This window comes from Erithacus rubecula (genome assembly GCF_903797595.1).
Source record: "Erithacus rubecula genome assembly, chromosome: 1".
NCBI lineage: Eukaryota > Metazoa > Chordata > Aves > Passeriformes > Muscicapidae > Erithacus > Erithacus rubecula.
In genome coordinates, this window is record NC_136658.1 from 28,479,705 (window position 1) to 28,506,594 (window position 26,890).

General features: G+C 42.2%; 1 protein-coding gene across 1 annotated transcript; it reads right to left on the bottom strand.

Moving 5' to 3' along the window:
* Nucleotides 1–421: 421 nt before the first annotated feature.
* Nucleotides 422–25,666, bottom strand: LOC306806933 (ovostatin-like; the record flags this gene model as incomplete). The annotated part of the gene is made up of 36 exons (XM_079316092.1): nucleotides 422–1,124; nucleotides 1,477–1,582; nucleotides 2,526–2,594; nucleotides 3,065–3,155; nucleotides 3,331–3,455; nucleotides 3,857–4,072; nucleotides 4,607–4,827; nucleotides 5,073–5,241; nucleotides 6,216–6,290; nucleotides 6,705–6,861; nucleotides 7,307–7,388; nucleotides 7,897–8,073; nucleotides 8,956–9,039; nucleotides 9,808–9,859; nucleotides 10,299–10,417; nucleotides 10,810–10,933; nucleotides 11,497–11,725; nucleotides 12,205–12,301; nucleotides 12,896–13,028; nucleotides 13,310–13,480; nucleotides 14,035–14,184; nucleotides 15,324–15,469; nucleotides 15,928–15,985; nucleotides 16,296–16,523; nucleotides 16,880–17,038; nucleotides 18,188–18,297; nucleotides 18,497–18,611; nucleotides 18,962–19,073; nucleotides 19,865–19,949; nucleotides 20,541–20,709; nucleotides 21,728–21,748; nucleotides 22,611–22,663; nucleotides 23,785–23,941; nucleotides 24,269–24,452; nucleotides 24,965–25,089; nucleotides 25,658–25,666. 36 exons carry the CDS (start codon nucleotides 25,664–25,666, stop codon nucleotides 1,063–1,065), a joined length of 4,440 nt encoding a protein of 1,479 aa, XP_079172218.1. The 3' UTR covers nucleotides 422–1,062.
* Between the last annotated feature and the right edge of the window lie 1,224 nt (nucleotides 25,667–26,890).

Genomic DNA, 26,890 nt, shown 5'->3' on the forward strand with positions numbered 1-26,890 from the left:
GCACCCCTAAACCCCTATTCCTGTGCCACAGGGGCTGCTCTCCCCATCCTCCTCCAGCCAGCAGCCATGGCACGTGGACTGTGATCAAAGTGCCTCTTCTGTGACACAACAAAAGCCAATGCCCCATGTAAAAGGGAGTTTATTGATTATGCTACAGAACTGGAGAGATGTGCTGTGAAAGGAAACAGAGAATCAGACACCAGCTCAATCAATGTCACAGATTCCCACTCTGGTTCCTAAGGTGCTTTCCAGGACTTCATGACAGAAGAAAATAGGGTGCTTGACCACCTGTTCAACATTTATGGTGCTCCTGCAGGACAGAAAAAAAAAAAAAAAAAAAAAAAAAAAAGACCCCAGTGAGAGCAAACCATTAGCTGCAGGTTACAAAACACAGGGGTTTTTTTAAGATATAGGGTAGTCAGTTCTTTCTGTGTGAAACAGAAAAAAGCTGGACCAAGGTCTTGCAGCACGCTGTGCCTGGACTCCTCAGAAGCTGCTCATGAGATCACAGCCAGCAGAAGGGCTGTGATGAGCAGGGTGCAGACCTGGCCTCCTCTACAGCCACACAGCATCATACTCTGACCAGTTAGGACACTCTCTCCATGATTCATGTCACCCTGTGCTCTCCTCAGATAATGTATTTACTGCCCCAGAAAAAGATTCTGTTAGCCCATGTGGAAAACCTGGCTTGGACCTGGGAAGCATAGGCTACAGAGGGAAGACTTTCAAGGATGGCCATAGGTAAATGGTTCTTTATGTATCTGTGGTTTTGAGGAAACTTTGAAGGTATTTCCCAGTCTTTCCATTATTCTGCTCTTTGCCTTTCATCCTAGAAGCTAAGCTCTTCCCATGAACAGTGACGTGACCCCCACATGGATTCCACTGGTGTCAAGGGACAGGATCTGGCCACTGTCTCTGCCTGCTCTCTGAGAAGACTCATGGAGACTTCATTTCTTTGAGAATGGTTACTGTTCTACTCACTCTGCTTTTGCTGCTTTATACTTCACTTTCTTATCTGCCTGTTTGGTTATTTTCTGACTTTCACTTACCTTTTTTGAATCCTTAGTCCGTTTCTGCAACAACCTCTTTGCAAGGTGATGAATATTGAGCAACAGCATACTCTTCTGGAGAAAAAGGATAGAAATATTCTTGTTACCCTGGAGAATATTTCTTGCGCCTTTCCCCGGAGGTGGATATAACCTGTGCATTTTTGAGCTGCAGATCCTTGAAATGTGCTTTATTCTGGTACATGTATTTTCACAACTTTCTAGTCATGCCTGCTGATCACCTTGGGCATGAGACCAAAGTCATTAAAGTGAAATGAGTCTCATCCCTGTCCCCAGATTCAGGTGCTGGTGGAGTTCAGAGGGGTGCTGGTGCAGCAGGGCTGGTTCTGGGTCTCTCTTAAAGCACACAGTGCTTCTGCTGTCCCTGTCCCTCCCCCAGACTTCACACTGGCTAAAATCAATGACATACCTGTTTCATAGTAGTCATAGATCTGCACAGCTGCTGGCTTGGGGTGGGTCACTGCAAAATCCTGCTCAACTGAGAAAGAGATTTCTTTCCTCTTCTTCTGTGAGATCTGGAATGGAAGGTCAGAGACCACATCAAACTTTTTATTTGTACAACATCATCTAGGGCACACAAGGGTGGTAACTGGCCACCCGTGCATATTCCAGACCCCACTGATGCCACAACTATAGACATGGGACAGCCATTTCTAAACATGTTTGGAGAGTCTAAGTGAAACTGAACTGAAAAGTTAATAGATTTTCTGTCCTGCTTGTTTCACCTGATTCGTAATTATTACATATCCTACTGCCAGAGGTGGGAAAGTTGTCCAAAGGGACCGAGTTAAATTTTCCAGGATGTCCCAATGGCCAGGACAGTAAAGTCTGGTATTCCAGTCCCTCCCATTTCAGACATGGGCATTATGTGCCACCAAGAAACTGGGAATCAGTTTACAGTGTGCATCACTGGAATATTGGCTTCTGTTAGTTCTACAGTGCCCTGAGCAAAATGTTAACTAAGTAAATTCTGATTCGAAGATCAGATTACAAGCAAAATTTTGCAATTATCTAGTGTAAGAGAAGCAAATAAAATCTTTCCAGAGGAAAATGAAAGCAGTGTTTCCTGTCTTGTTGGAAAGACCAAGGTTGATAAGAAGTCTACCAAAGAGACATACACACAAGGGAACCTCTTTTCTGGAGTTTATCTGCTTTTTACTCAAAGGAGAAAGAATTCTGGTTAATTTCAACATGCTTGCTTTTTTTTTTTTTTTTTTTTAATTAACTTTTTTTGGTTCTTTAGTTGCTGGTAGGACAGGTGTCAGTTTGAAGCTGTGTGGAAGGTTGGGAAGTTACATGCAGTTTGGGAAGAAAGCAGCTTAGTGATTACAGTATAAAACTGTTGAGGAAGAGAACATGATAAATGCACCATATAGGGTATATCCATATTGTGCTTACACCTATTTCATACTGTTTCCATCCTTTATGAAAATCAAATAGACAGTGACCAGAACTTACATTTTGCAGATAAAGGAGGACGTGATTTTTCTTGTTTTCTACTTGCATCACTGTATGACTGTCAATGAGCTTTGAAACAAGAAAAAGGAGATAAATATATGTGCAAAACATTACAAAATAAGTGCTGCCTCAGACCCTACTATTGCATGTCTGTAGTGTTCATTCTTCTCCTAGTCAAGTTTCAAGGGCTGGCAGTCGGCTTTTAGAGTGTAAATGTTGCTGAAGAGATTGAAAGGATGGACAGAAACCTATCCCTTGACTTAGTTGTGGGCATGAGCTCTTTCTAAATGCACAAGGCACTGCAATTCACTGGGGAGTTCTGCCTGACTCTGGTGTGATCTGTTCCAGAAATAGTCTGAGAGGTTTCCCACGCTTTTCCTACCTGTGCAGTGCCAGCTCCCAGCTGCAGCTGCCAGCTGCTCAAGCTTGAGCTGAAACCCCTCCTAGTTTTAAATATAGGACGGTCTGTGGATTTGAAGCTCCCTGGGGTGCATTCCCTCCACCCAGTAATGAACAGTGCAGCCAGGCAACAAGTTTACCTTATCCAGGGAGGACTTAACAGGAGCAAAGCCCGAGAGCATCTTCACATCAATAATGAGCATGTTGGAGCTGCTGCGGTTCCCTGTGTAACTGAAACACCAGAGAGCCCTGTCAGCAATCTCCTGGGATACTGTCTTACAGGCTGATGGCATCAGCATATGGATCAGCTTGTGGCTCTTGGCTTCATAAGCTGAAGTGAGAACACACAGCAATGTTTTCTGCATGCCTTGTCATCAGTGCAGCTGGTTTGCTGGTGGCACATTACCTGAATATGAGGACAATATTGAATTTTGCTGGTCTGTTCTGTGGGCAGGAAGCATTTGAAGTCTGTACTGAAAGCAGAAATCCAAAGGACCCCTCTGGAAGGTGAATGTTGTATCTCAGTGCTGTCTGGAAGAGGAAAAAACCCTTTTGTTCAAGAATGCCAGAGATTTTCTTTGCATTCCAAAATGACAAGTTTCAAACTTAGTGAAGTTTTCTGGCAATGCTGCACTTGGTTTTATGTGGAAGATTCTTGCTTACTTCAATGATAAGCACATAAGACTTCTACTCTTTAACAGTGATGTGCTTGTACCCAGAGTCACATCCCAGAAAGAAACCAGAATGGACTCTTTTTCCATGCCAGAACTCCCCAGGAGTCAGAGTGTGGGATGGGGAAAAGAGTGTTTAAATGGTTTAGAGAAATCAAGCAATAAGGAAAAATAATGATAAGTCAGCTAGAAAATCATCAAAACAATGCCTATCTTGTATGCAAAACGTGAGACACAATGAAGAAGAAAGCAGACATTTACTTGCATAAATACACATCCACTGCCATTCATTGCCAGGCTGTATTTCCCAGGGACCTCTGGAAGGGGAGTCTGTTGCAGCAGGAGCCTGTTCTCATTGTTGATAATAAATACCTTCTCAAAAGGCTTTTTGGAAGTGATCTGGACTCTGTTTTGTGAGGCAGAGTTGTAGGTGGCCTCACCATAAGCAGCGAGTGCTTGAAGGGCAATGACTGTGTCCTGAAGAGAAAGAAAATAGTAAAGACAATTGGCTACACAGCAGAGGAGACCAGAGTCACTGCTGCAATACAAATTGCAGTTGTTTCTTTCTGAATTTGTGTATAATTCCAGGGTTCCAATACAAAAGGAGTCATTTCATGCTCTCATGTATGGTTTAGGGTAGAAGAATCTCTACAAGGGTCTCAGAAAATCTGAGCAGCAGAGTGCACTTCTAGAGCTTTCCACAGTGGTGAAGCCTGTGTTTTCTGAAGACCTACACAGAACATGAGTCATCTAACAAATGGGACTTGGTGTTTTCTAGGTTCATCCCTGACACAAATATCTGTATTTATTGCTAGTCACATAACCCTTGTATGGTTTTAACCTTTCTATAGTTAAGAAGAGAGGGGAGAAAAAAGGTATTTTGGTTTCCTAATGTTTGTTTTCTCTCAGAGACAGCAAGTAGAGAAACAGGACTAGGTAGTCAGAGCCCTGCTGGAAGCCTGAAACAGTGGATTTCTAGGACTAGCTGTGGAGTGGAAGGTAGTTTGGCACCTGGGTAGAAGAGAAGCCTCCATAGGGGTTCTGCTGCCTGATGATCCACTGCACAATCCCTGAGGCCTTTGTGAGATCCTCTTTGTCCTGGCTGGGTTTGCAGAGCAATGCCAGCAGCACGTAACTGGTGATCTCCACTTCAGCTGAAGGGGCATGGTCCAGGAAGGAGGGAGATTCGTCTGATGGAGACCTCTCCTCCTGCTCCCAGTGCTGTGAGCCATCTGGATGAACAGAGAGAGGAGCCAATAGGTGTCCCTGCTCTGTCCTGCCTTGGAGTCTCACTGCATCCAGGCCTTTTCCTGAAAAGGACCTTCTGCAGATCAGTGAATGCACTGCAGATTAACTCCACAGATTGTTTGCACGGTTTGGTTTATGTGCCCACACTTCAGTATTGTCAAGGTTAAACCATCAGTAAGATCTGTTCCATATTCCCACTTCCCAAAATCCCCAAATGACTGAAACTCACCAGCTTCTTCCTTTGCTGATTTCTGTAGCTCCTCAAGGAATAATTCACATTTTTCTGCCTTGCCAGCTAAGCAGAAAGCATAGGCCATGAGTGCCTGAGTGTAAACTTCACTGATATTCTTCTCAGATGCAGACTCCAGACAAAAAAAGGCATTTCGGATTACAGGGTACTTAAAAACAAAAAATCATATAGGTCTAATTCAGGATAGTAGTCTTCACCTGCTGAAAAATTTATTTTCTTTAAATTTGTTCCTCATCCTGTCACTATCACAGCACTGTGAGTGGGACTTCAGCTTGTATAATGACTTCAGGAGAAAGGATGCAGATTCTTCAAGGAGGGATCCAACAAATCAAATAGCTTTCAGTGGTGTTCATCAATGTCTTGATGACATTGGTCTGTATATGTCACAGATAATTCTTTCTGCTTATCTCCATTATTTGCTCAGCATTTCTGTATCAAGAGTTTATTGTCTTAAACAAATTTAACTTAGCGGTTTCTATCCTTACTGAACTTTGGTGCAACTTTAATTCTGTGATGTTGTACTGGGTTTACACACACACAAAATGTTCAGTTTGACTCTGTGCCCCCAGAAGAGATATGAAAAAGTGGAGGCTAACTCATGTATTGAAGTCCAACATCTTTGTATCTGCCTGTGTACTGCCAGCTTTTTGAAAAGGACACATCAGCTTTTGCTCTGATGGACATTTGTTTTCCCAACATATCTTTAGTTCCATTTGTAGATGTTATAGATTTACCTGTCACAACTTACCTTCTTTACTGGGCTATCTTTGAGACTAAGCCATAGTGCTGTAGGTTATTACCTGTCATGTGTGGGTTTCTACCTATCAAGTCCTTTTATTGGAAACTAAAGGGTGTCATTAAAGGTATTGTGTCTTGCAAACAGAAGATCCAGTCCCACTGAGGTTTATACAGTTTCTGCTTGAAGACTGGTGGTTTAAGAGTTTTAGGGATAGGGATTTTCTCTGTCACAGCAACCAGTGCAGATACAGAGCATGGTCACCTACTCTGGGAGCTCTCTCCCTCTCTTTCTCTCTCTTTACTACCTAGACAATTTAGCAGATGCTGGACCCAAGGCAACAACTGGGATCCAGTTCCATCTGAATATCAGGTAAATCTCCTTACCAAACTGGGGTGCCCAGCTTCCAGCATGGCAATGGTGATGTAGGCAGAAAGTGACAGCTCATCATCTACTCCTCCCTGGAAACAGCATGGAGAGAGGAATAATCTGTAAATGCCATGGATGAGAGCCTTTAAATATGAATTGCCACATCCCAGCTGAGAGGGTGTGGACAGTTCTGGAGGCAGCCCAAAGGAAGGAGATCATTCACATAGCTCTTGAATGGCTCACAAATCCAGAGAAGCCCTTTGCTATTAAACCCAAAAAACATCATTCCTTCAATATTACAATCCTGTAACCCTATCTCAGGTGCACATAAATGTAAAGTAGGTGTACAAATGCTGACTGAGCTGAAAACAGTCATTATAAGCTGTGAAGAATTAGCCCTTGGAAGAAGACAGTCATTTGGAGCGAAACATAATTTTTGGCAGCAATAGGAGAACATATTCTTAATGAAAAAGTATAAATTTGAGCAAGTAGTAATTCTCTGCTACCTTCAGGGCATTGTTGAAGAGTGTCCCAATGCTCCTGAAGCAGCCATCTAGCTTCTGTTTGCTTGAGAGCCACATCAGGGTTTGAGACTGGACACGGCCATCAATATAGATGAAGCGGCCAGCTTGTGCAAATGACCTGTACACAAAGGCAGTGAGCCTGCAAGGGAAAGATGGAGCTGTGAGAAGAAACAGGAGAAATCAGCCCTCTCATTCATGCTGTTGGAGAGTTACATGTTGGTGGCTTGCTTTCTCTTTGGGTGCTTCTGAGAGAGAGAAGAGTTAGAGGAGTAAGAGCTGCATGGGACACGGGAAAGGTGTCCAGCACACCCGGGCTGATCCTGCCCCACAGGCACCACAGTGCAATGGGTGTCATAGGAGACAACAGGAGATCAATCAGAAAATCAGCTGGGTCTTTAGGAGTCAACTTCTTTTCATGCATCTGGCCTGGCAGAGGGTGGAGAGACATTTCCCATAGCACTTTCCAAGACCCAGTGCTAGACAGCTCTGTACATGTGTTTCAGCCAGCAAAGCTGCCTCTTACCAGCATCATCATAATTGAATGCAAATTCATCTCTGAGCCAATTCTGCTCCCAGTCACTCACCAGGTGTTCCCTTCTTTATCTCTGGTGCCAAAGATGCTGTAGGACCCATCAGGACGTTTGTATGACAGCTGCTTCTGGTAACCTGCGAGAACATGGAAAAGGAAGTGTTCTTGGATGTAAAAGCAAAACCCTATTTTGTTTACTAACATATTTGTCTGAAACCACAGTGGGAAATAATGGAAAGGCAGTGTGTATCTACCAAGCAGGAGGGGAGCCCTGAGGGATCCTGTAAATGGAAATTTGGAACATCTTGTTTTGCAGAAACTCTGAGAGAATAGGCAGAACTCTATCAGCTCTGTGCTCCAACTAAACATGCAGGATCAGGATACACACTGTGCCTGAGTGGGAAAAGAGAAGGGGGCTGAAAGACAAAACCTCAAAGGAAGCATGGCAGTTGAATATCAGGAAAAAGGCATAAGATAAGAAGACAAAGGAAAGTAAAAAATGTCTTGTTCAGGAGAAATCCTTGGGTGTCTGGGCTGTGCTACAGCTGTGATGCCACCTGCCAGGGTGGCCACGCTGCTGCTGCTCACTGGCTCTCGACAGGAATTCCAGCATTCACACATTGTAAAGAACCACAAAGCTCTCACCCCTCACTAAGTATCCAATGGCCTTGGACTTGACCTCTTCACTCAGCTGCCCTGTCCTGTTCAGATAGTCCAGGACGTAGATGTTGGGGGCAAACAGGACCATGTTCTGCTCCCCACAGCCAAAGGGCATCTGGAGGAGCTGATGCAGGTTCTGCATGGCAGTGCCCATGATGTCACCTGAGGAGGAGACAAGGGGGGAGGATTAGCACAGCTCATGGCCCCTGGAATTATCAGTAATTTCCATTCCACTGGCAGAGTCATAAAAGCCTAGCAGGGTTTGGGAGCCTTCTGAACAAACCTGAAGTTCTCAGTGCTGAGTTCTGTTCTGCTTTGCAGCCAACAAAGAATCCCTTTCCTGCCCCTCCTTACTTAGTCTAAATTTCCCTTACCAGAAACACTCCTTATTTTTGTGTCACTTCAAGCAGATATTTCTTGTTGGAAATGAAAGGAACTTACAGGAAATTTCTGTTTCCAGAGGATGGAATGGAATATCCAGAGCTATTTATTGCAAACATTTATTGCAAAATTAACAGTTAATGCTGCAAAGTGACATTAATAATGCAGATGTATCACAGACCACCCCTTAATTGTTATTTCTAGGAAAGGTGGCACAGATCCAGCAAGAGATTTCTGGAATTAGCTTCTAAAAATCACCAATATTGCAAAGCAAGGATTTGATGGCTAATGAGTCATGTAACCAAATCCACATCCTGAAAAGACCAAATAGACTCCACTGGCATCTCTGATTTGTAGGTGAGTGTGCAGAAAAATGCCATACTGGCATGAATCTGGCTGAGGTCATAAGTCAGAACAGTGCTGCTGTTTCAGAGAAAGACTTTCAAATGCACTAAATTTAAACAGAATAGTGAAGAGTGATGCAACTGATATTTAACTTTCATCTTGCTGATGCAGAGCATTGCTGGACAAGATGAGAATCAGTCTCTTTTCTCAAAAGTTTCCCACACTAGGAGTGGAAACTCACATTTGAATCCTGAAAGAGCTTTCACATTGCATTGTCTATATTTTATTTTTTAAAGGTTTTATTAATTATATATTTACCAACAACAGAAAAGGAGGCTCTGGCTGATCCTTCCAAAACATTTGTAGGTAGCTCTACAGCTATATCTTGAATAACTGCATCATCTGTGAAGAAAAATATTTGCCATTTGTATAAGAATACTAATTATAATGAAATGCTAAAATGCTCCTGGTACAAACTGCACACAAGAGACAGCAATAAGGTGAAACTCACAGCATTCACCAAGAAGAAGAGAGAAGGGGGCACAGCAAAATCAAAATTGTGAAAAACAGATCAAGTGGTGTAGTCACTGTCATTGCTCAAGGAAAGCAGTAAATCAGGGTAAAGTTGGTGCTCACAAGGTGTAGTATCTGTGACCCTTGGGGATTCCTTCAGTGACACAATTGGTAGAGCTGGTTGGTGAGGGTCAGAACAGACTTTTTGCCTCTTTTAGGCCAGTCAGGAAACCTTAGGAGCTGATTGCTGCCAGCACTGAGATGATGTGCAAAGGAACATTACATTCTCTCTCCCATTCCCACCAGAGGTGGAAAGCTGTAAGCTACAGGTGTCCATGGAATAGAGGACAGCAGTTAACATGGATGAATGAAACACAGGACATAATTTGCACAGAAAGGTTGTTTCCCTTTGAGAGCTTCACAGCAGCCTTCCTGCAGCATCTGAGCACATCTGAGCAAGGCACAGGTGCTGCCTCAGTGATGTGCACCAGACCACACAGGAATTTGGTAGCAGGGAACTCAACTATTACACTAGCTGTCATATGGGCAGCTCTGGAAAAAAGGGAAGGGAAAGCATCAGCAAACACTGCAGGAAAGAGTGCAGACTCCAACCTTCCTTTCAATTCTTCTCAGGACAGCAGCATATAAGACACTTACCTCCCGTACAAATTAAGGAGTTTTGAGTCTTTTCCCTTCTGATTCCTTCAGGCTGCATGAAGATGGAAAGAAGAGACTCAGTGGATGAGACAAAAGCATGCAGAAGAAATTCAGTGACAAAAAGGCCAACCCCTTCCCCAACCTCCTACATCATAAAACAGGTGGATTGAAGCCACAGTTTACATGTTCATGTATGATGTGGCTGCTCCTAAAAGGGAGGTCACATCAGATGGAATCCCTTATTTCCAGTTTCTCCTCTGCACAAGGGAGACATGCATTTGTCCACACCCACTGATCCTCATGGTAGGGGACATTAGATGGGAGTGGACTTGGTCCTAGATTGAACAGCCAGACTCTCTCCCAGCCAAATGAATGTGGAGCCATATCAGGAGTTCTTTAGGGGACCTGAAAAACTTTTACTTGCTTTTGGTACTTCTGCTGTGTTTTAGTTTCCTCATGAAATAGAGTACAGTAAGAGCTGCCAGCAGTACCTCAACCAGCAGTGTTCTGATCTGGGTGTCCCTGTAGTTACTACTGATGTTCCTGGGAGCTTTGTCTCCACAAGCTTCATCATCCTTGGTCTCTGCAGTAATGCTGAACACTACATTACCTTAAATAGCAGCAAAAAAGGAAAAAAAATGGACCTCTACCGTGAAGGATGATTGACAAAGTATGAAATTAGATCTGATGAATAAGATGAAGTAGTTCAACATAATGAATGGTCAGTCACTGTAGGTGAGATGTGTGGGAAGACAACTGATCTCTAAAACTGGCAATGATAAACATATTGAAGCTGTGAAGCATCTCTTTAACCCAGACAACTGGAAAGAACAGTGGTAGACCAAGCTCTCCAGGTTGGAAAATGATTAAGTTTTTTCAGGTTAAAATATAATTAGTAAATAAATTAGTATCAATTGTAATTATTATCAATACTAATTTATTAGTATTAATAAATTAATATCAATATTGGAACAGAAAACCAAGTAGATTCAAAGCACTCACCAATTTCTTTGGGAAAAATATTCCAGACATAGGTCTTTCTTTGCTTGGCACATACACATCCATCATCCTCTGGGGAGATGAGTTTGGCTTGATAATCAAGGGAATTCGACAGTGAAACATTAATCTGAGAACAGAAGGAGTGGTGTAATGGGATGGAGGTTTTGTGCCATATTGCAAATGGTGCTTTATTGTTAGAGGGGGTGGGACACTATCTGCTTACATCTAGAGTTAAGTGTAGGGCAGATTTAAGGCCTTGGAAGATGATGTTTGATTAATCATCCATCAGATGTAACCTGAATAGTTTTCCCACTTGCTCCTTTCAATGGTCTCAGGGTGAACAGAGCATGTTAAGAATCCTATGCACACTTGAATCTTAAAGAAAAGGTCCCAGTGAAACCATTGATGGCTTGATAACTGTGGGTGATGAATGATACTCTGCAAAGCTTTTGTTTCCTTTTTTCTATGGATCTTGAGACAGTGGCTTCACAGACCTGCCCTAGTCACAGTTCCCAAGATCTCCCTTTGCTCTGTACTGGTTTCAGAGGACAAATCCTGTCAGGATAACCTGTTGTCAGCTAGAATGAGCAGTACTCAGCCAGGAGCAGACCCAACAACCTGCACCAGTCATTTTGCTGCAGCCTCTTTGGAGAGGGGCTAAGGTCTGAGAATGTGGGCAGGAGTACACACCTTAATGCACTGGTCTAGGTAGTTGAAGACAGTGGCTCTAAGCAGGAAATCTTCTCCTCGTATGATAGAGTATGGCAAGGTCAAGTCAACAAAGAAAGGCTGCAAGGCTGTCAGGGTGGCAGGCACAGACATGCCAAACCCAGCCAACTCTTCCACACAGAAAGCACTGGCTTTCCATTTGGTGATGGTGTCAGGGATGGTGTATGAGATGCTGGCATTTCCAGTAGAGCTGATGGGAATGGAGAAAGGGTGAGTTTTAGAAAGGGTAAATTTCAGATAACTTGCTTCTCACTAGGGGCAACAAGTTTTGAAAACAAGAACTACCCTTATTCTATCTCCAGAAATCCCACATACAATCCCTGGAATTTATCACTAAAATTTGAGAAAAATCCATTTGAAAGTTCTTTTGCCCATCATATCCTTGAGTTTGGAAAGACAACTCAGAGTTCTTATTTTGCAAATCCATATTTCCATCTTCTTCTGAGGAAGGGGATAGGACTCATGGTACACACATTATGGGAACAGGTGTCTTTAGGGACATCTTTGGTAGTTTGATCATGAAAAGGATGGGCAGCTGATGATTGAAAAAATAGGTCTAGGGCCAAAAAGGAAGAAGAGTTGGCAAGGGATTGCTACCTTGCAGGACATCAGAGAACATGTTTAGTAATTCCTAAAGCAAGGCAAAGATATGAAAGAAGCAGTACTCACTTAATTGGAACTATATCCCAAATCCAAGCTTCAGGAAAGAATTCTCGAATAGTCTCAAGGAGGAATGTCCTCTCTTGTTCCTCCCTAACAGCTTCAGCTGGTAAGAGATAATGAGAATTTAGTAAAACCTGGTTCATATACTGGAGATGCCCAGAGAGGACAGGTTTGAATGCACATGGGCCAGTACAAAGGACAATAAGTGTTTTACCATTTCCTTCTAACTGAGACTATACATAATGACACACAGGTACTATTAAATGTTGCTTATATATCTCTCAGGTGTAACCTGGTGTCAAAGGAGAAAGAAAACATTGTTTGAAGTGTTTTGCTCTGTTATGAACATGGGACCTAGGGCTAGGAACTCAGGTCACTTGGCTCTTAACTCTGATTACTGTTCACACTGTGAACAGTCTTTTCCATCTAGCTCTGCTCAGAAGGGGATCAGTGTCAACAGCATTAGTTTTGTGTGACACTCCAATTGTCCACAATTCCCAGCATGAAACTGGCCATGAACCTGAAGTGCAGACCTGAAAAACTCTTTTGGGCATTAGCTGAAGTGATCTCCTTCTATGCCAGGCCAATACTTCATATCAAAACCAAAGTAGTTAATGGGTACTGCCCATGTCCATATAACAAGAATACCTCTTCCTTTAAGGAAAAGGTAAAATCTCTTTCCTGTGCTCTGTATTACCTGATGACTTGACATGGTGTGCAGAAGGCACGTGTCCTGCATTCACTGCATATGGCTGACGCCTTACAGTCTCACCCGTGCACACAACTGGCTGTCGAACCTTTGAGTTGGTAAAAAATTTAATTCCCATATCCTGCAAAAAACACATTTTAGAGTTAGCTGTAACCACATTGTAGCTGAGGTTTGTTCCATTCTTCCCTCTTTCCCATTCCTGTGTTTCCACTACAAAAGTGCCCAGATACATGTAATGAGACTTTGTGTGCTGGAAAATCACAGTAGGCACCAGAATCAATGAAGAATAGAGGTCTAAGAGGAGAGTTTGTCATGTGTGAGTTTTACTAATAGAATTGTTTGCAGAATCTAACACTACATAAACTCACTTCAGCATATTTAAGCAATGTGCAGGACATTTACCCTGAGGAATTGATACACATCTGGGCCTAATCCAGACATTACAGGTGTGTAATACAAGCCTTTGTGAAAGATGTGGTCAGATGAGACACAGGGCTCTTGGGAGTCTTCTTCTAGATTGAACCCATGGAAGACATAGCCTTGGAAGTCTTGTAGGGGGTGCAGGCTGTACACCTGTGAGGGGTAAGGAAACAGGAACTATGTTTATGCAAACATCAGCCTTACTTACAGTCAAATCCTGCAAATTGCCAAAACTGAGATGGCAGCCTGTTGGAAACCATGCTCTGTTTCCTGGACTGAGGAGTGGCTGGATGGCTGGGATTAGAGGGCAGATCAGTGGCACAAGGCCCAGCTGGAGGCCACTCTCCAGTGATGTGCCACAGGGTGCTCCAGTACTGGCTCTAATCTTGCTCAGCATCTCCCTTGATGATCTGGGAGTTGCAGCAAGGGTCTAGTCTCAGCAAGTGAGCTGATGGCACAAAACTGGGAGTAGTGGATATGTTGGAGGGTTGTGCTGCCAGAGCCCAGTCACAGGTTAAACTGAATCCCACAGGAAAGGGGAATTACAATCCACGGGAAACAAAATCTGTTATTGCCTATGAAAGATGGCTTATATCCAGCACATGCCAGAAGCTGCAGAACCCCAACTCAGCCTGATGGTCTCAAGTAGAGAGACACTGTAGTGGAGGAGGAAGCAGTGGAGGGAGACAAGGCATTTGGAATCTTACCATGTCCATGGACAGCTCTGCCTCTGGCTTCAGGAGCAGCATGCTCTGATCCACTGCCCTCACAGCACACAAGGAGTGGGCAGCAGCCTCAATGACCAAACTGACATTGGAAGCTGGGTGCATCTGCTTTTCAGAGAATTCCAAGTGGACCTGAAATTCATCACACAGATGCTAACCCATGCTGACCCATGCTGCTGGGGCTGCTCTGACTGTGTGTGAGAGGAGAGTGAGAAGGAGAGTGGAAGGATTTTCTGATAAAGCAATTTTCTGATATTTCTGATAAAGAAGATCTACCTGGAGGAGGATGTCTGGTCTCCACTGCAGCTGTTGGCCAGGCCTGTGTTATAACAGGGACTTAGGCAATAAGCACACTTAGATTCCTGTGATAGCTTAAATGAAGCCTACCTCAAGTGATTTAAAACCAAGTGTGGTTCCTTTGCTGTGATTGTTGAATCAAATCAAACCTTATCATGGCTTGACTACATGCAATAATCCCTACAGTGAGCAAATCATATTTTTCCTAGGTCCATGGCCCATGTTAGCAATTCTATAAAACAGATTTTGAATCTATTTGAAAAAAAATCTATTTCGTATTTGTTTTAGATAAGAGGAAAGAAATAGGAGGGTAGCTAGAGATGGTTAACTAGAAACATTCTGTTTAATATCACTTGGATTGTCTTGTTCTATAGTTCCATGCATTTTAGCTTTTAGGAGCTAAAGATTAGAAAAATCTTACTGGTGAGATCTGAGTTTATATTGATAAATGAAAATGTACCATTTAAAACAAATTTAAAAAAAAGAAAAAAAAAGAGCAAGAAATACTTAAACAGCAGACCGTTATTTTGGCTTTTTTTTCTATGTATATTTAGTTCCGGTAAACCTAAACTGCATTTTCCAATTTTCATTTCCAAAAAAGTGTAAAAAAATTAGATTGAGGGATGAAGTGGGATAAGTCTAAAATGTGTTCACTATGTTGAAGAACAAAAAGTCTTAAAAGTGAATGGAATACTGGTAGAGTATAAGAGAAGCAAGAATAATTTGGGATTTATGTGGCTCTCCTGAAAAGTTTTGAATGTTAAAAGAAAACGTATCTTTTGACAATAACGTCAGGAGGTAGTGGTAGAGGAAAGATATAAGGCCAAAGAGAAAAAAGAAATATGAAAGGAGTAATGGAGAGAGAAGTGGGAGGAAACAAGGAACAAAACTGGAAATATCTTGTGGATGAACACACAAAGAATTTGCATTTGTCTGACAGCAGGTAAGGCTTGCTGTATCTTGGTGCCTCTCACCTTGTTTCTGAAACACTTCTCCACTGGCAGCTGAGCACTGTCTGCCACCAGCTCCTTGTCAGGGTGTAAGGTGTACACCAGCAACCTGAGGGCTGGAGCCATTTTCTCACTGACCACAAGTGGAATGGTGAAAGTGCAATTTTGGCCTGTTAGAAGAAATGCACCAATAAGGAAGGAATGTCAAAGATTGACTGTAGTAGTAGCCAAACTCAACAGGTATGTAACTGTGCCAGTCAGTGGAGTGATCTGGACTTAGGTGATAAACTGAACAATTTCCAGGAGCTGTTGGGCCTCGGTATAATGCAGGTGGTCTCAGATTTATTGTAGATTTGAACATGTGGCCATATTCAGAGAGGATCTAAAGCATTCCCTACGTCATCCTTTGGGAAGATCTTTAGAGAACACTATTTCACTAATATTGAATTAAATAATTGCTGGACTAAACCTGACTTTATAGTGATCTTAGTGGTAGTGCTACTATCATGCACACATGCATGGGTGAAGAGAGATACAGCCCTCCCTGTAGCTGCTCTATTCAACCATCTGAGTATTTAGTTGTTTGCTTATTTTAATGCAAAAACCATGAATTGATAACTTAACTTACCAGCTTGGATATTAACTTTAATTTCCCCTGTAAGGACAATCTTGCCTTTTGCCATGCCCTGTGCAGAGAAGATCAAGACATGTATGGGTTGGCAGAAGTTGGAGAGGGAAAGCAGCAATCAGGTTCATTGTGCATGGACAGGACAATCTACAGTGAGATGATCTCAAATGCTTAAACATAAACCTTAGGGCATGCTGAATGCTCCCAGTGCTGCTGCTGGGGACCTTGTTGCTGGTCACAAAGCAGAAGCAAAAGGAAGGGAAAAAGGGGACAGAGAACACTATGAAGAGCATTCACTGCTGTAATTCCTGTGGATGGATTGTCCCATAAAGCTCTTTCAGCAAACCACCCCACAACCTCACGCTCACCACATAGTAGAAGTTAGTGGTGTTGATTCTCTTGTATCCCTCTGTGTTTAAGACATAGTGCACGGTGATCATCCTCTTCTGCCCACATTTCAGGTCTTTCCACAAGGGCTCAATCCTCACAAAGCTGCTGGTCCAAGAGTAGAAGCGCTGGATGGAGTGAGATGCTTCTGGGTAGTAAGGCTCTATCCAGCCCTCATAGTGGCAGTGGTCACTGGTTTTGTAAACTGCCTGAACAGAAGAGGCAGTGGGGAAGAAAAGGAAAACAAACATATATCACTAGGGAATTCATTATCACGTTCTGAGTGATTAGTTCATGTAATACATATAGATAAGGACGGCATCTAAAGCCAAACTGGTAAGGAGAGAGCAGCCTTTGCCTTGCAACATATGTTTTGCCTTGCAACTCATATGTTTTCATCACCCCTCTTATAGCAGTTTTTGAGAGCTCTAGACCATGAAGAAAGATGAAATAATCACATTTTTATTACTAGAATTAAAACCTCATCCCATCTTGTTTTTTTTGGGTTCAGTTAGAGAGCAGCCATCTCTCTGTGTGTCTCTATTTATCCATGTTTTGTACTCACCTTTAGACTGATCTCATAATCAAACATTTCTGACGTGTCAATGCTGAACTCAGCAACACCGTTATGATCCGTGGTGAAGTTGTCAGTGTTCTTGTTATTGACAAATAGCTGAATAACCTCATTGGAAATTGGAGAGTTGTCTTTGTCTGCCAGCTTGATCTGTAAAAGGGAGTGTGAAATATGTTGAGTGTATTGTTGCCTTTCTGCATGCAGATACTGATTTTTTGTACTCCTTTGCTCTCCAAACAGCAGAATTACTTTTTCATCTTCCTTCAAAGCAATACTTGACAACTGAAACATCTCTCTTCACTTTCTGGCAGCTATCTGATCTGTCTTATGAGGTTTGGAGTGGGAGCTTCCTCAGCATCTGCCACACCACTGATAATGTCCTTTTGTGGAGTGAGAACTTTCATGTCTCATCTCTTTTGTCATCAGACCCTTCTGACTACACATTTCCAGTTAAAAAAAACCCATTCCTTTTCTCCTTTCCTTTTTTCCTTCCTTAGTTTTGAGAGTCTGTTGCTGCTGTTTTCAGTGTCTGAAAACCTTTTCTCCACATCTTTGTTTTGAACATTTTTCTGATTCTGTGTACAGTGTCTCTGCTGTTTATGTGTTAAACAAACAAACTGTAGAATAACATATCCCATTAAGTATATTTTATGTTGCTAGAAATGAGCATTCATTTAGATTTTTTTGAAGAAAAAGAACACAGTGGGAATGGGAACCAAATAATAATGTTATATAAACTTTACAGAGTGGAAAAACCCCCACTCTTGAAAGACAATGTCATCTCCTTTCAGTGCTACTGGTTGCCCTTATCCTTTCCTCATTTACAAAAGCTGAACTGAAGAAGAGAGATTTATCCCTACCCTTTAAACCACTGGCAGAGTTATGTGGGTATTGTCATGAAACAAAATAATGAAAAACTTTTCTGACACAGAAACGGATGTTATTTTCTTAAATTCCTTTCCTTCTTTTTTCCCCTCATCCACCAGTGTTTTTATTCATGTCTGGCTGATATGTGATGGTCAGTTCTGAAGGGAGAGGCAGTGATTTATAGCAAGCTTAAAATGCAAGTCAGAGAAATGCTAATTAATGAATTGTTCTCACTTGAAGTATTTCTGGCAGAATCAAGCTCAGAATAAACTAATAGTCTTCAGTATTCAGAATTACCAGTAGAGCACTGCATGTAACAAAAGAAGGTTGGGGAGAACACCCCCCAAACAGTCTCCTAGATGTTGCCATCACTGTTGTTTAGTTATTGCCTGCCAATCATCTTCAATACAAGCCCTCCAAGCTCTTGCTTACCTGTCCAAAATAAGGAATTCCTCTCCTGTAGTGGCGATCCATGTTCTCAAACTGTATAGTGCCCATCACCCGAGTTATGGAAATAACCTGAGCAGCTGTAAATTGCAGGCCTGAAAGACATGCCCAGAGCCATGAGAAGAGACACTTTGTCCTGCACAGAGCATCCAGAGTTTGCCTGGAGAGGGTCACTGTGCTTGCAGAAACGAGCTTCCTCAGGCAGACACTCCTGTGCTCAGCCAGCAGAGGCTATCTCCTACTCTCCTTTGACCACACCACTTTGGCTGTTTCTGTCTGTCTGGAAGGGATTACCTGTTCCTTTCTCTGTCACAGTGGCTTTCACGTCCAGGTTCCTCATGTAACCAGTGCGATGCAACTCAAAGATGCTGGAGCTGAGGACCTGGGAGAGGCAACCATCTGTGTCCAGCTGGACAGGGAAGAAAACAAAGCCTCTTGTCAAGAATCATAGCTTGCAAGGGATGATGACAACACACAGGACATTTCTTCAGTCAGTGAAGTCTTTTCCCAGTGCTTTTAACATGATTTATACGTGTTTATGGGAAACTGAGTCACGAAGAAGAAACATGTCAATCCTTCAGCCCTGCAGGAAGCCAAGAAGGGAAATGAGGTGCGCTGAGCTCCTAGCTAGTCACACAAGCAAAGCAGGGTGAAGAGAAGAAACAAAGAGAGAAAGCAAAGTGTGATGGGCAAAGGGAGAGAAACAAGAACACAGAAGAGAGGACAAGCATGAAGAGGAATAATAATTATGTGTCATACATTTTTGGTGAACGATTGACAAACTGGGCTTTTCTTGCACCTCCCATATGAATCAAAATCCCTGCACACACTGAGCTTGACTTTCCCTTCAATAGGCTGGCCATAGGTGTACCTAGGGAAAGAGGAAATATAATCTGATGAGGTCTATGAGCTAATGCTAGAAAAATAATCTTAAGGTAATGTATGCAGGAATAGATCCAGGACAAGCAGTGATCTGGGAAGCCAGGAAGCCAGAGCATGGAATAGTTTTTCTTGCTTTAACAAAATAGAAAATACAACTCAGAAATCAAAATTAGTTCTTTTTCACACCTAAACCTATGAAACAAAGCTATACCTTGACTATAAAAACCTTTATAAACATAATGAACAGGCATGGCTACTGACCAAATTAAGACTGTTGACTCCAATCTTCAGCTAAAACTAATGTTCCAGGCTCACTGGAATCAAAGCAAAACTCCTCATATCTGCTAGGGGATCATTATTTCAACTCTGGATTCCAAATTACAAGATCTTTGTGTTGGTGTAAGCAAGTTCCTTCTAAAGGACCAAGTTGGTAGGGGGAGTTAGACAGCTGGAACAATAACATCCCCACTAGAATTTAATGGTGCTCAGCTTTATGAAGGTCTCCCTCAAAAGTGATTTTTGGGAGTGGACACATCCTACTTTACCAGGGAACCTCTCAAAAGATTTATGCACCTTGTAGATCACCATGTGGAACCAAATTCTTATAAAATAATATGAGATGAGCACACAAATAAATAAAAGCTCCAATGACCAAGTCGACCCTCACCAACCTCTTCTGGGGCCCTGCATATTTTGGCTTCTTCTCTAAGATCTTCCCCAGTCCTTGGGGTGTCTTTCCACTTCAGCATATTTCCTAACAACTCTTCACGTGGTACTTACATCCCACAGACTTTCACTGTGAACTCTGAATCCAGGACTGTGAGGCTTTCTGGTGCAGTGACTGTGACATCAAATTTTGGCAACACTAGGACAAAGAACAAAAAGAAAAAACCCCAACATATTGTAAATTTTCAGACCCTCCTAAGATGAAAGCCAAAATGAGGAGATATCTTATTGTTGGTCATAGAGGGAATGGGATCTCAGAACTGGGGTGGCAATATTAAGATTAAGATTAAGAACTGGCCTGATCTGCAAAGGCTTACTAAAGTACTTCTGCAACACTTTGAAGAGAAGACAGGACTTCTGAAGTGAATCCTGTGGTTTCCAGATGCCTTGTGGAGCTTGGTGAAGAAAGTTGGACATAGCTGGGAAAAATTTAGTTTGTCCCACTGAAATTTGCAATCAACTTGCTGATTTCTTATGCAGATTATTTTCCTGGCTGAGTGTGTGAAAAAATGTAATTTTTTCTTGTTGTTTTTTTCCTACTGTTCTCTTTTTTTTTTTTTTTTTTTTTTTTTTTTTTAATTTCCCCAGTTCTTAATGACAACTAATTGAAGCTGCATTTTCCAGGAAGCTGTTGGAAATTTTAGCAGTAAAAAATATTTCTTGATGGGCTCATCTCTAATAGTGTTTCCTACCCAGAATAAAAACAAAAAAAAAAAAGGGTGGCATTTACCATATTCCTCCACAAGGAATGAGTGATTTGTTTTATTTCCTGACTTCTTTACTACAATAATTTTGTAGTTCCCCAGGATAGGCTCCTCAGTGAGTGGGAATTCTAGCTGAATAATGTTCGTCTCCGACTTCACATTTTGCCACTGCAAGATCCTGTTTCCCCTTGGATCCTGGAGCAAAAAGGAATACAGACTCACATTTTTTTGTCTTGGAAATCTGTCACACAAAACCAGCAACAAAGAAGAAAACAGAGCAGGTTGCTTTAACTCGCTGGAGAAGCTGCTTAATGCACATGCATTGAGTTAAATTGTGCCTTTGTACTCTGATTATTCAAGTTATTATTAATGTTGTTAGATTCTCATCTATTATTCCCAATTTAGGCATTCTCTGCCAGCCTACTTATTAGTCTCAATCATCAGGGAAAGTTACACAATACTGCTCTTTCCTGCTCTTTAGTATATGTTGCTCTAGATTTGTGTCAAGAGGGGAGAGAAAGAAATTCTTCTTTGTGCTTTCCCTTCAGCCAAGTTTATCCCACACAAATCTTGGCCTTTAGCAACCTCAGCTGTTTTTTTCAGCTGCCAGAAGAAGGAAGAAAACCTTTCTTCTGCATTCAGTGGGGTGGCATTTTCCTCTCAGCATATGTTATGCTAGCTAGACTAAAGAAAACTCATTCACACCATTTCCTTGACTCTTTACAGCAATGACTGGAAGGAAAACACGTGGAGGCTCAAAAGATGTATGTTCTCACTGCAAAGAAAATAAAGTCCCCTGGTTTCACAGTGTAACATGGAAACTTGTAAGTATGCTGTCTAGACATGAACTGCAATTATTTTAAAAATCACCAGAAAATGCCATGGAAGTACTGACACAGTTTCTAGTTGCATTCACATTCACTGTATTTGTTCATGGTATTTAGCAGCACTAGAGCTACAAAAAAATACACCCCAAAATAATCTGAGCAAAGTGGGGGAAGGGGAGGGCAGACATAAGAACACTACAAATTTTGACTGCTGGAAGGATTATAGGTGTGCTTTCCATGACAAGCTCAAAAAGCATCCTGGTTTTGTGTGGAGTTTCTGTTAATTTCTGCTGGTACTCAGTAGTAAGATTTGTCTGTATATGGACACATTCAAACTTAAGTACATCTGCCTGGAATAATGTAGTACAAAGACAAAAATTTCTTACCTGAATTGCAATCAAGGGGTACTGAAAGAAGGAAAACAGGAAGAAGGTATTAGGTGACTGATCAAACACAAATTATTTTTCCGCAGTACTGGGATAAGCCTATAATCAATATTCAGGATAATACCATTAATCAGAGGTCCTCACCTCTTGTTTTAATCAGTTTAACAGCAATTTTAGTTCAACAAGGAGCTTGCAGAAAGGAGAGGATGAAATGAGAATGGTGGGACGTGCTGGTTTTAGTACAATCTCAGAGCATACGAGTGAGCAGAGTTATACAAGTGCACACAAACCATGATTTGGGTTTCTCATTAGCACCATCTCTTTTGCTAATACTGTGCTGTCCCCTGCATTGCTAGTTCAGGAGAAGAGGCCAGTGAGGACCCTTCCATTAATTTGCTTATGCACTGTGAGCATGGAGAGACTGCTGGCAGTGGAAAGAACACCTCTGAGGAGATAAATAATTATGGCAGCCACTTTCTCCTTCATTTCCTGCATTTCTAAAATAGGCAAAGTGCCAGGTGGATGATTTACTGATGCCTGCAAGCAACATTTGCTGAACTGTAAGAGCAGGAAGCTGAACCATGAGCTTTCTGGTCAGAGCTAAGATAATGTCTGTGGCAACAAAGTGGAGGGGGTTTTGAGCTCTTTCCCAGAGGTAACTGTAGGTGTGGAGCCAGGAATTCAAGCTGCTACACACTTGCCTTCTTCCCTGTGACCCTAATGAAAGGGTGGATTACAGCATGTGCTCAGGCAATCAGGTTAATTCTTTGGCATTTAGTCTCTGCAACATCTCACTTTATCCACAGCAATCCTTTATGTAAAATTTGAGAAGAAGATGTCTCCCAGCAATTTTAAACACAGGGGAATCTTACTGGTCACTCACCTTCTCCTGCACAGGTTTAAAATTGAAATCCAGGGCAACAACACGAAACCTCACTGGAAAGGCAAGGAACAAGGTGTTAGCATTGATCATTGTTTGGCTGAGCATGGTATTTTGCACTCATTAGTACTCCTAGTTTCACAGGATCTTCCAACAGTCCTGCTTGCACAGGATGCACATAATAAAATGCATCCAAAGGTGGAAGAACCCTTCATAGACTTTGATTAAGGGTCTTTACCCTAGTGTCAAGTTCTTGTGCTCATTCACAAAAAATTCCTTTAATGTTAGTAATGAACAGTTAGTTTCATAAAAGTTTAACCTCACAGAAAGGGATGATTGAAGAAATAAGAACTGCGTTACCTTTTCATAATGTGATTGTGTCTGATGCTTGCCCCAGCTCAAAACCAAGCCACTTGACCAATAAAAAAACCATACTGGACACTCTGGTGGCACCAAATTCCAACTGGAAAGCTTTTCTTCATACTATGTATCTATGTAGATAGAGATCATCCTAATTAAAGTAAAACTAATCTAATCTATTGGCTGCATTATGTGACTAATCTCTGGGAAGAAGTCTTCTTCAGTTTTTTCCTATAGTGTGTGCTAGAAACCTTAAAGCCTAGAAATGAATTGAGGAATGGATCTAGAAAAATGGAGTTCTGATTGATAGCCAGGTGAGAAGCATGGATAAGGGGATAGCATAAGTGCAGAAATACAACATGAAAGTCTAAATCCAAACACATCAGAGGCCAGATGGTAAATAGCATGATTTTATCTTTAACTAATTATAATTAGTTTTAAAGTAACAAATTTCTCTCTTGTTGTTCAGACCACTTTGATGCTGATCAGCACCACAGAGGGAAGCACTGTTCTATGCCAGCTCTGATCTAATCACCTCTCCCCACTATCCTGGCCTGCCATCAGTAATGAAACAGCAGCAGTGACAGCTTCTGCCACCTGGGATGAAGGGATGAAGAAAATTATGGAGATCATGAGATGACAGTCTCCAAGATCCTGAAGATGATTCCTTAAGCTCCACAGTAAATAACTGCAATAGTTTTAACAGAAACTCTGAAGAATTTTTCTGGAATGTAGCTCAGCCTGAGAAACACCAGAGAGAGAAATTCTGAAGGAGTTTCCTGCTAAGGCCCAGGTTGCAGATGAGGTGCACCCTCACCAGTCTGTCCTGGTTTGTAGATGGGTTTGTCTGTCTGCACCACGACGATGCTGTCCGTGCTCCAGATCAGCACTGCCTGCCGCTCCTCTAGGCTGACCCTGGAGCCCTTGGCAGAGAAGGAAATGAAAGCCACAGGTGCAGACTGGGCAGGAGGAATCTGTAACAAACAGGAAAACACAGGGAGGTTGTTACTATGGAAGTAATTTGCTCCAGAATCTGTTGAACAGCAATACCTCTGGCCTGGGCTTCTACAAGGAGACACAATCTCACTTCAACCAACTTCATCACCTTACTTGGGATTTTCTTATTACTTATGTCTACAAAAAATGCCTCCTTGTCTGTTACTGTGTTACTCTCCTATGCTTCCTTTTTCCATTAACAGGTCTTATTTCTTTCCCTGTTTGTTCCTTTCCTGTGTTCTCTACTTTAATTTTCCTGTCCCTGTTTACATTTCCAATGGGGACATAAATTAAAATTAACTTACCTTGAACTTGAAGCATTGCAGACCACTGCTTGCTGTCATGGTTTTCTTAAAAATAGTGGTATTAGCAGAGCTGTATTCTAGGATTACTCTGACAGATACTGTCTCATTCAGGTTAAGGAGCTGCAGGCAAGCTTGACCTGGAGAGTCATTTTGGAGGACAGCAGGCACCATCAGGACATACTGCCTGTGAAACCCAAACATCAAAGGGATCACTTCCACATGAAAAGGAGAAACAGCCTCAACAGCATAAACACATAACACCGTTATTATTCAGTACCCACCAATTACTTTAGATTAAATAGGACACATTGCCAGTGCTCCTCACTCTGCCCTGCAGCTCTGAACCAGCCCAGTCCTGGTACTGCCCCCAGCTCGGTATTGCCCCCAGCTCTTGCCCTTTTGCCCTTTACCTGAGCCCTGGGCCCTCCTGGTTTTAGCAAAGCACCCTGCTGCCACTACTGCTATTGCCTTTTCTGGACACACACCAGGTTCCATGGAAGTTGTGCAACAGGTGGAAAGTCTGATCATATTAAATGAGAAGACTTCACTTGCCATCCCCATTCCACTTTAGCTCTCCAGATATAAAAGATGAGCCCTGACAGTATTTAATTTTTAGAGAAAAATGGATAACACTGGTTAGCACTGTCTTTAAAGCCTTTTCACAAGCACTAACAGTAGGAATAGGGTAGTTCTTACGGCTCAGGTTCCTTTGCAGCTGTCACATGCCAGAGAAGAATAGCCAAAAGAAACTCCAGCCACATTTTTCTCACTGGGAGACAGAAGAAAGAGATAAGTTCTCTTCCCATGAAACAATTCCTTGCCTACTAGTTTAACAGCCCTGCAGCATTCTCACCCAGTGCTCCAGAGGAAAGGAGTTTGCTCTTCAACTCCTCCCTGGCTCCTTCCTTTGATGTCAGTGCCTTTATAAGGTGCAGCAAGGGGTGGAGATCCCAGTCTACCCTACTCCTTGCAAGAACCTCCCCTAACACTACTGCAACCAAAATCCCTCTGTCTCAAGACATTTCACTGCACTTTCCTGAATGCCTGCACAAAATCCCTTTAGTGGTGTCATTTTCAAGGAAAGGGGCTTTGGGTTTTACACTGAGACTTGTCACAGTACTGAAAAGCTTAAAGTGACCTAAACATGAGTAAGTCTGTCAAACCAGATTAACATTTGAGGGTTTTCCCCATTGTTCTTGGAATTTACCAACTGGACTGACAGTCTGGGTGAAGAAGACCAATTTTCTGTGCTTTGTCACCAGATTCTGGCTAAAATAATACATTGACCTCTCTTTTCCATTGCTTCATAGGTATTTTGAAGATTGACCAAATGGAAAAATAGAGAAATTATAAACAGAAAGAGATCTAAAAAGTCTTAATTACTTCTACCTTAGCCATTGAGCACTTGACAATGTTGTTGAAGTTTGATTCATTTCAGCTTGGAATTAGTCACTGGGTCTATGGGAATTTGTTAGTTCCCCAGGTTTCTAGTTTTCACACCTGTGTGGAAGCTAATGGAGTTTTTTATTAAGGAGAAGGAAGTTCCTTTGTTCTTTTGTACTCTGAAGAGAAAACAAAACACTCAGGTGGGCTGCTCTCCACAAGAAAAACAATGCTGGAAAGCAGTTATTTGATAACTGTAAATTATTTTCCCATTAATGTACTGGCTCTGTCTGGCATGAAGGTTGTGAAGCCAGGTTTCTCCACAGTAGCCTGCTGTTCTTTGCATTTGAGGCTAGAATAGTGTTCAAAACTCTCCAGAGTTTTGGCTCTTGCTGAAGAGTGCTTGCAGAGTATCTCTTTGACATCCTTCCTGGAAAATGGGAGTGAGTGAAAGATTGGGTGGCTGCTTGGCTGCCAGAGAGATAATGGGTCCAGGGGCAGAGTACCTGTATGGGAGCATGGTTTTCTCTAATATCCTGATATGTTTTATGACTGTCTCTTCTAGTTTCTTGCTAGCCTTTGAAACTTTCTTCAATAGAAGCATAAGACACATAGGGCAGCTATGAAATGTTTTCCCTCATGTCTTCAAATTTTTCACAGAAGTATCAAACCATGTGGAAATGGAACATGGTGGAAGCAGCAGATCCTCCCCAGAGGTCTCTCTGTGGCATAGTGTGGGTGCTTAGAGCACAGCCACACACTGAGGTTCTGTCCTGAAAGCCAACCTCACTGTCATCTGTGTTGCAGAGGATCTCTACAGATTCTACAGTTAAGGTGCTTCCCTAGGGATCAGGCTTTATTTTCTCTGCAACGGGATACCAGGAGCTGCCAAGACCGAAATTTGCTGACAAGGGATTGAACTTGAGCTGACATTGTAGGAAAAGGAGATGACCAGTACTGCAGGTTCTTGCTTTTCTTGGCTTTTATTGCAACATAATAAAGTATTTGTTCCAAACAAGTCAATTCAACAATCATCACAATCCAGAAGCTTTCTGAGTCTACTTTTGAATGTTTAATCAGGGTTAAGTGGGTTAGGTGACATTCAAAGGTTGTAGGGGTAGAAAAGGGTATTTGTGTAAAACTTTCTGTTATAATGAGCAGGCATTTTGCCCCAAATATAGGCTGGATTGTGGTTTTGGTCACACACTATTGTATCTCCAAGAGCTGGGACCAGTCACA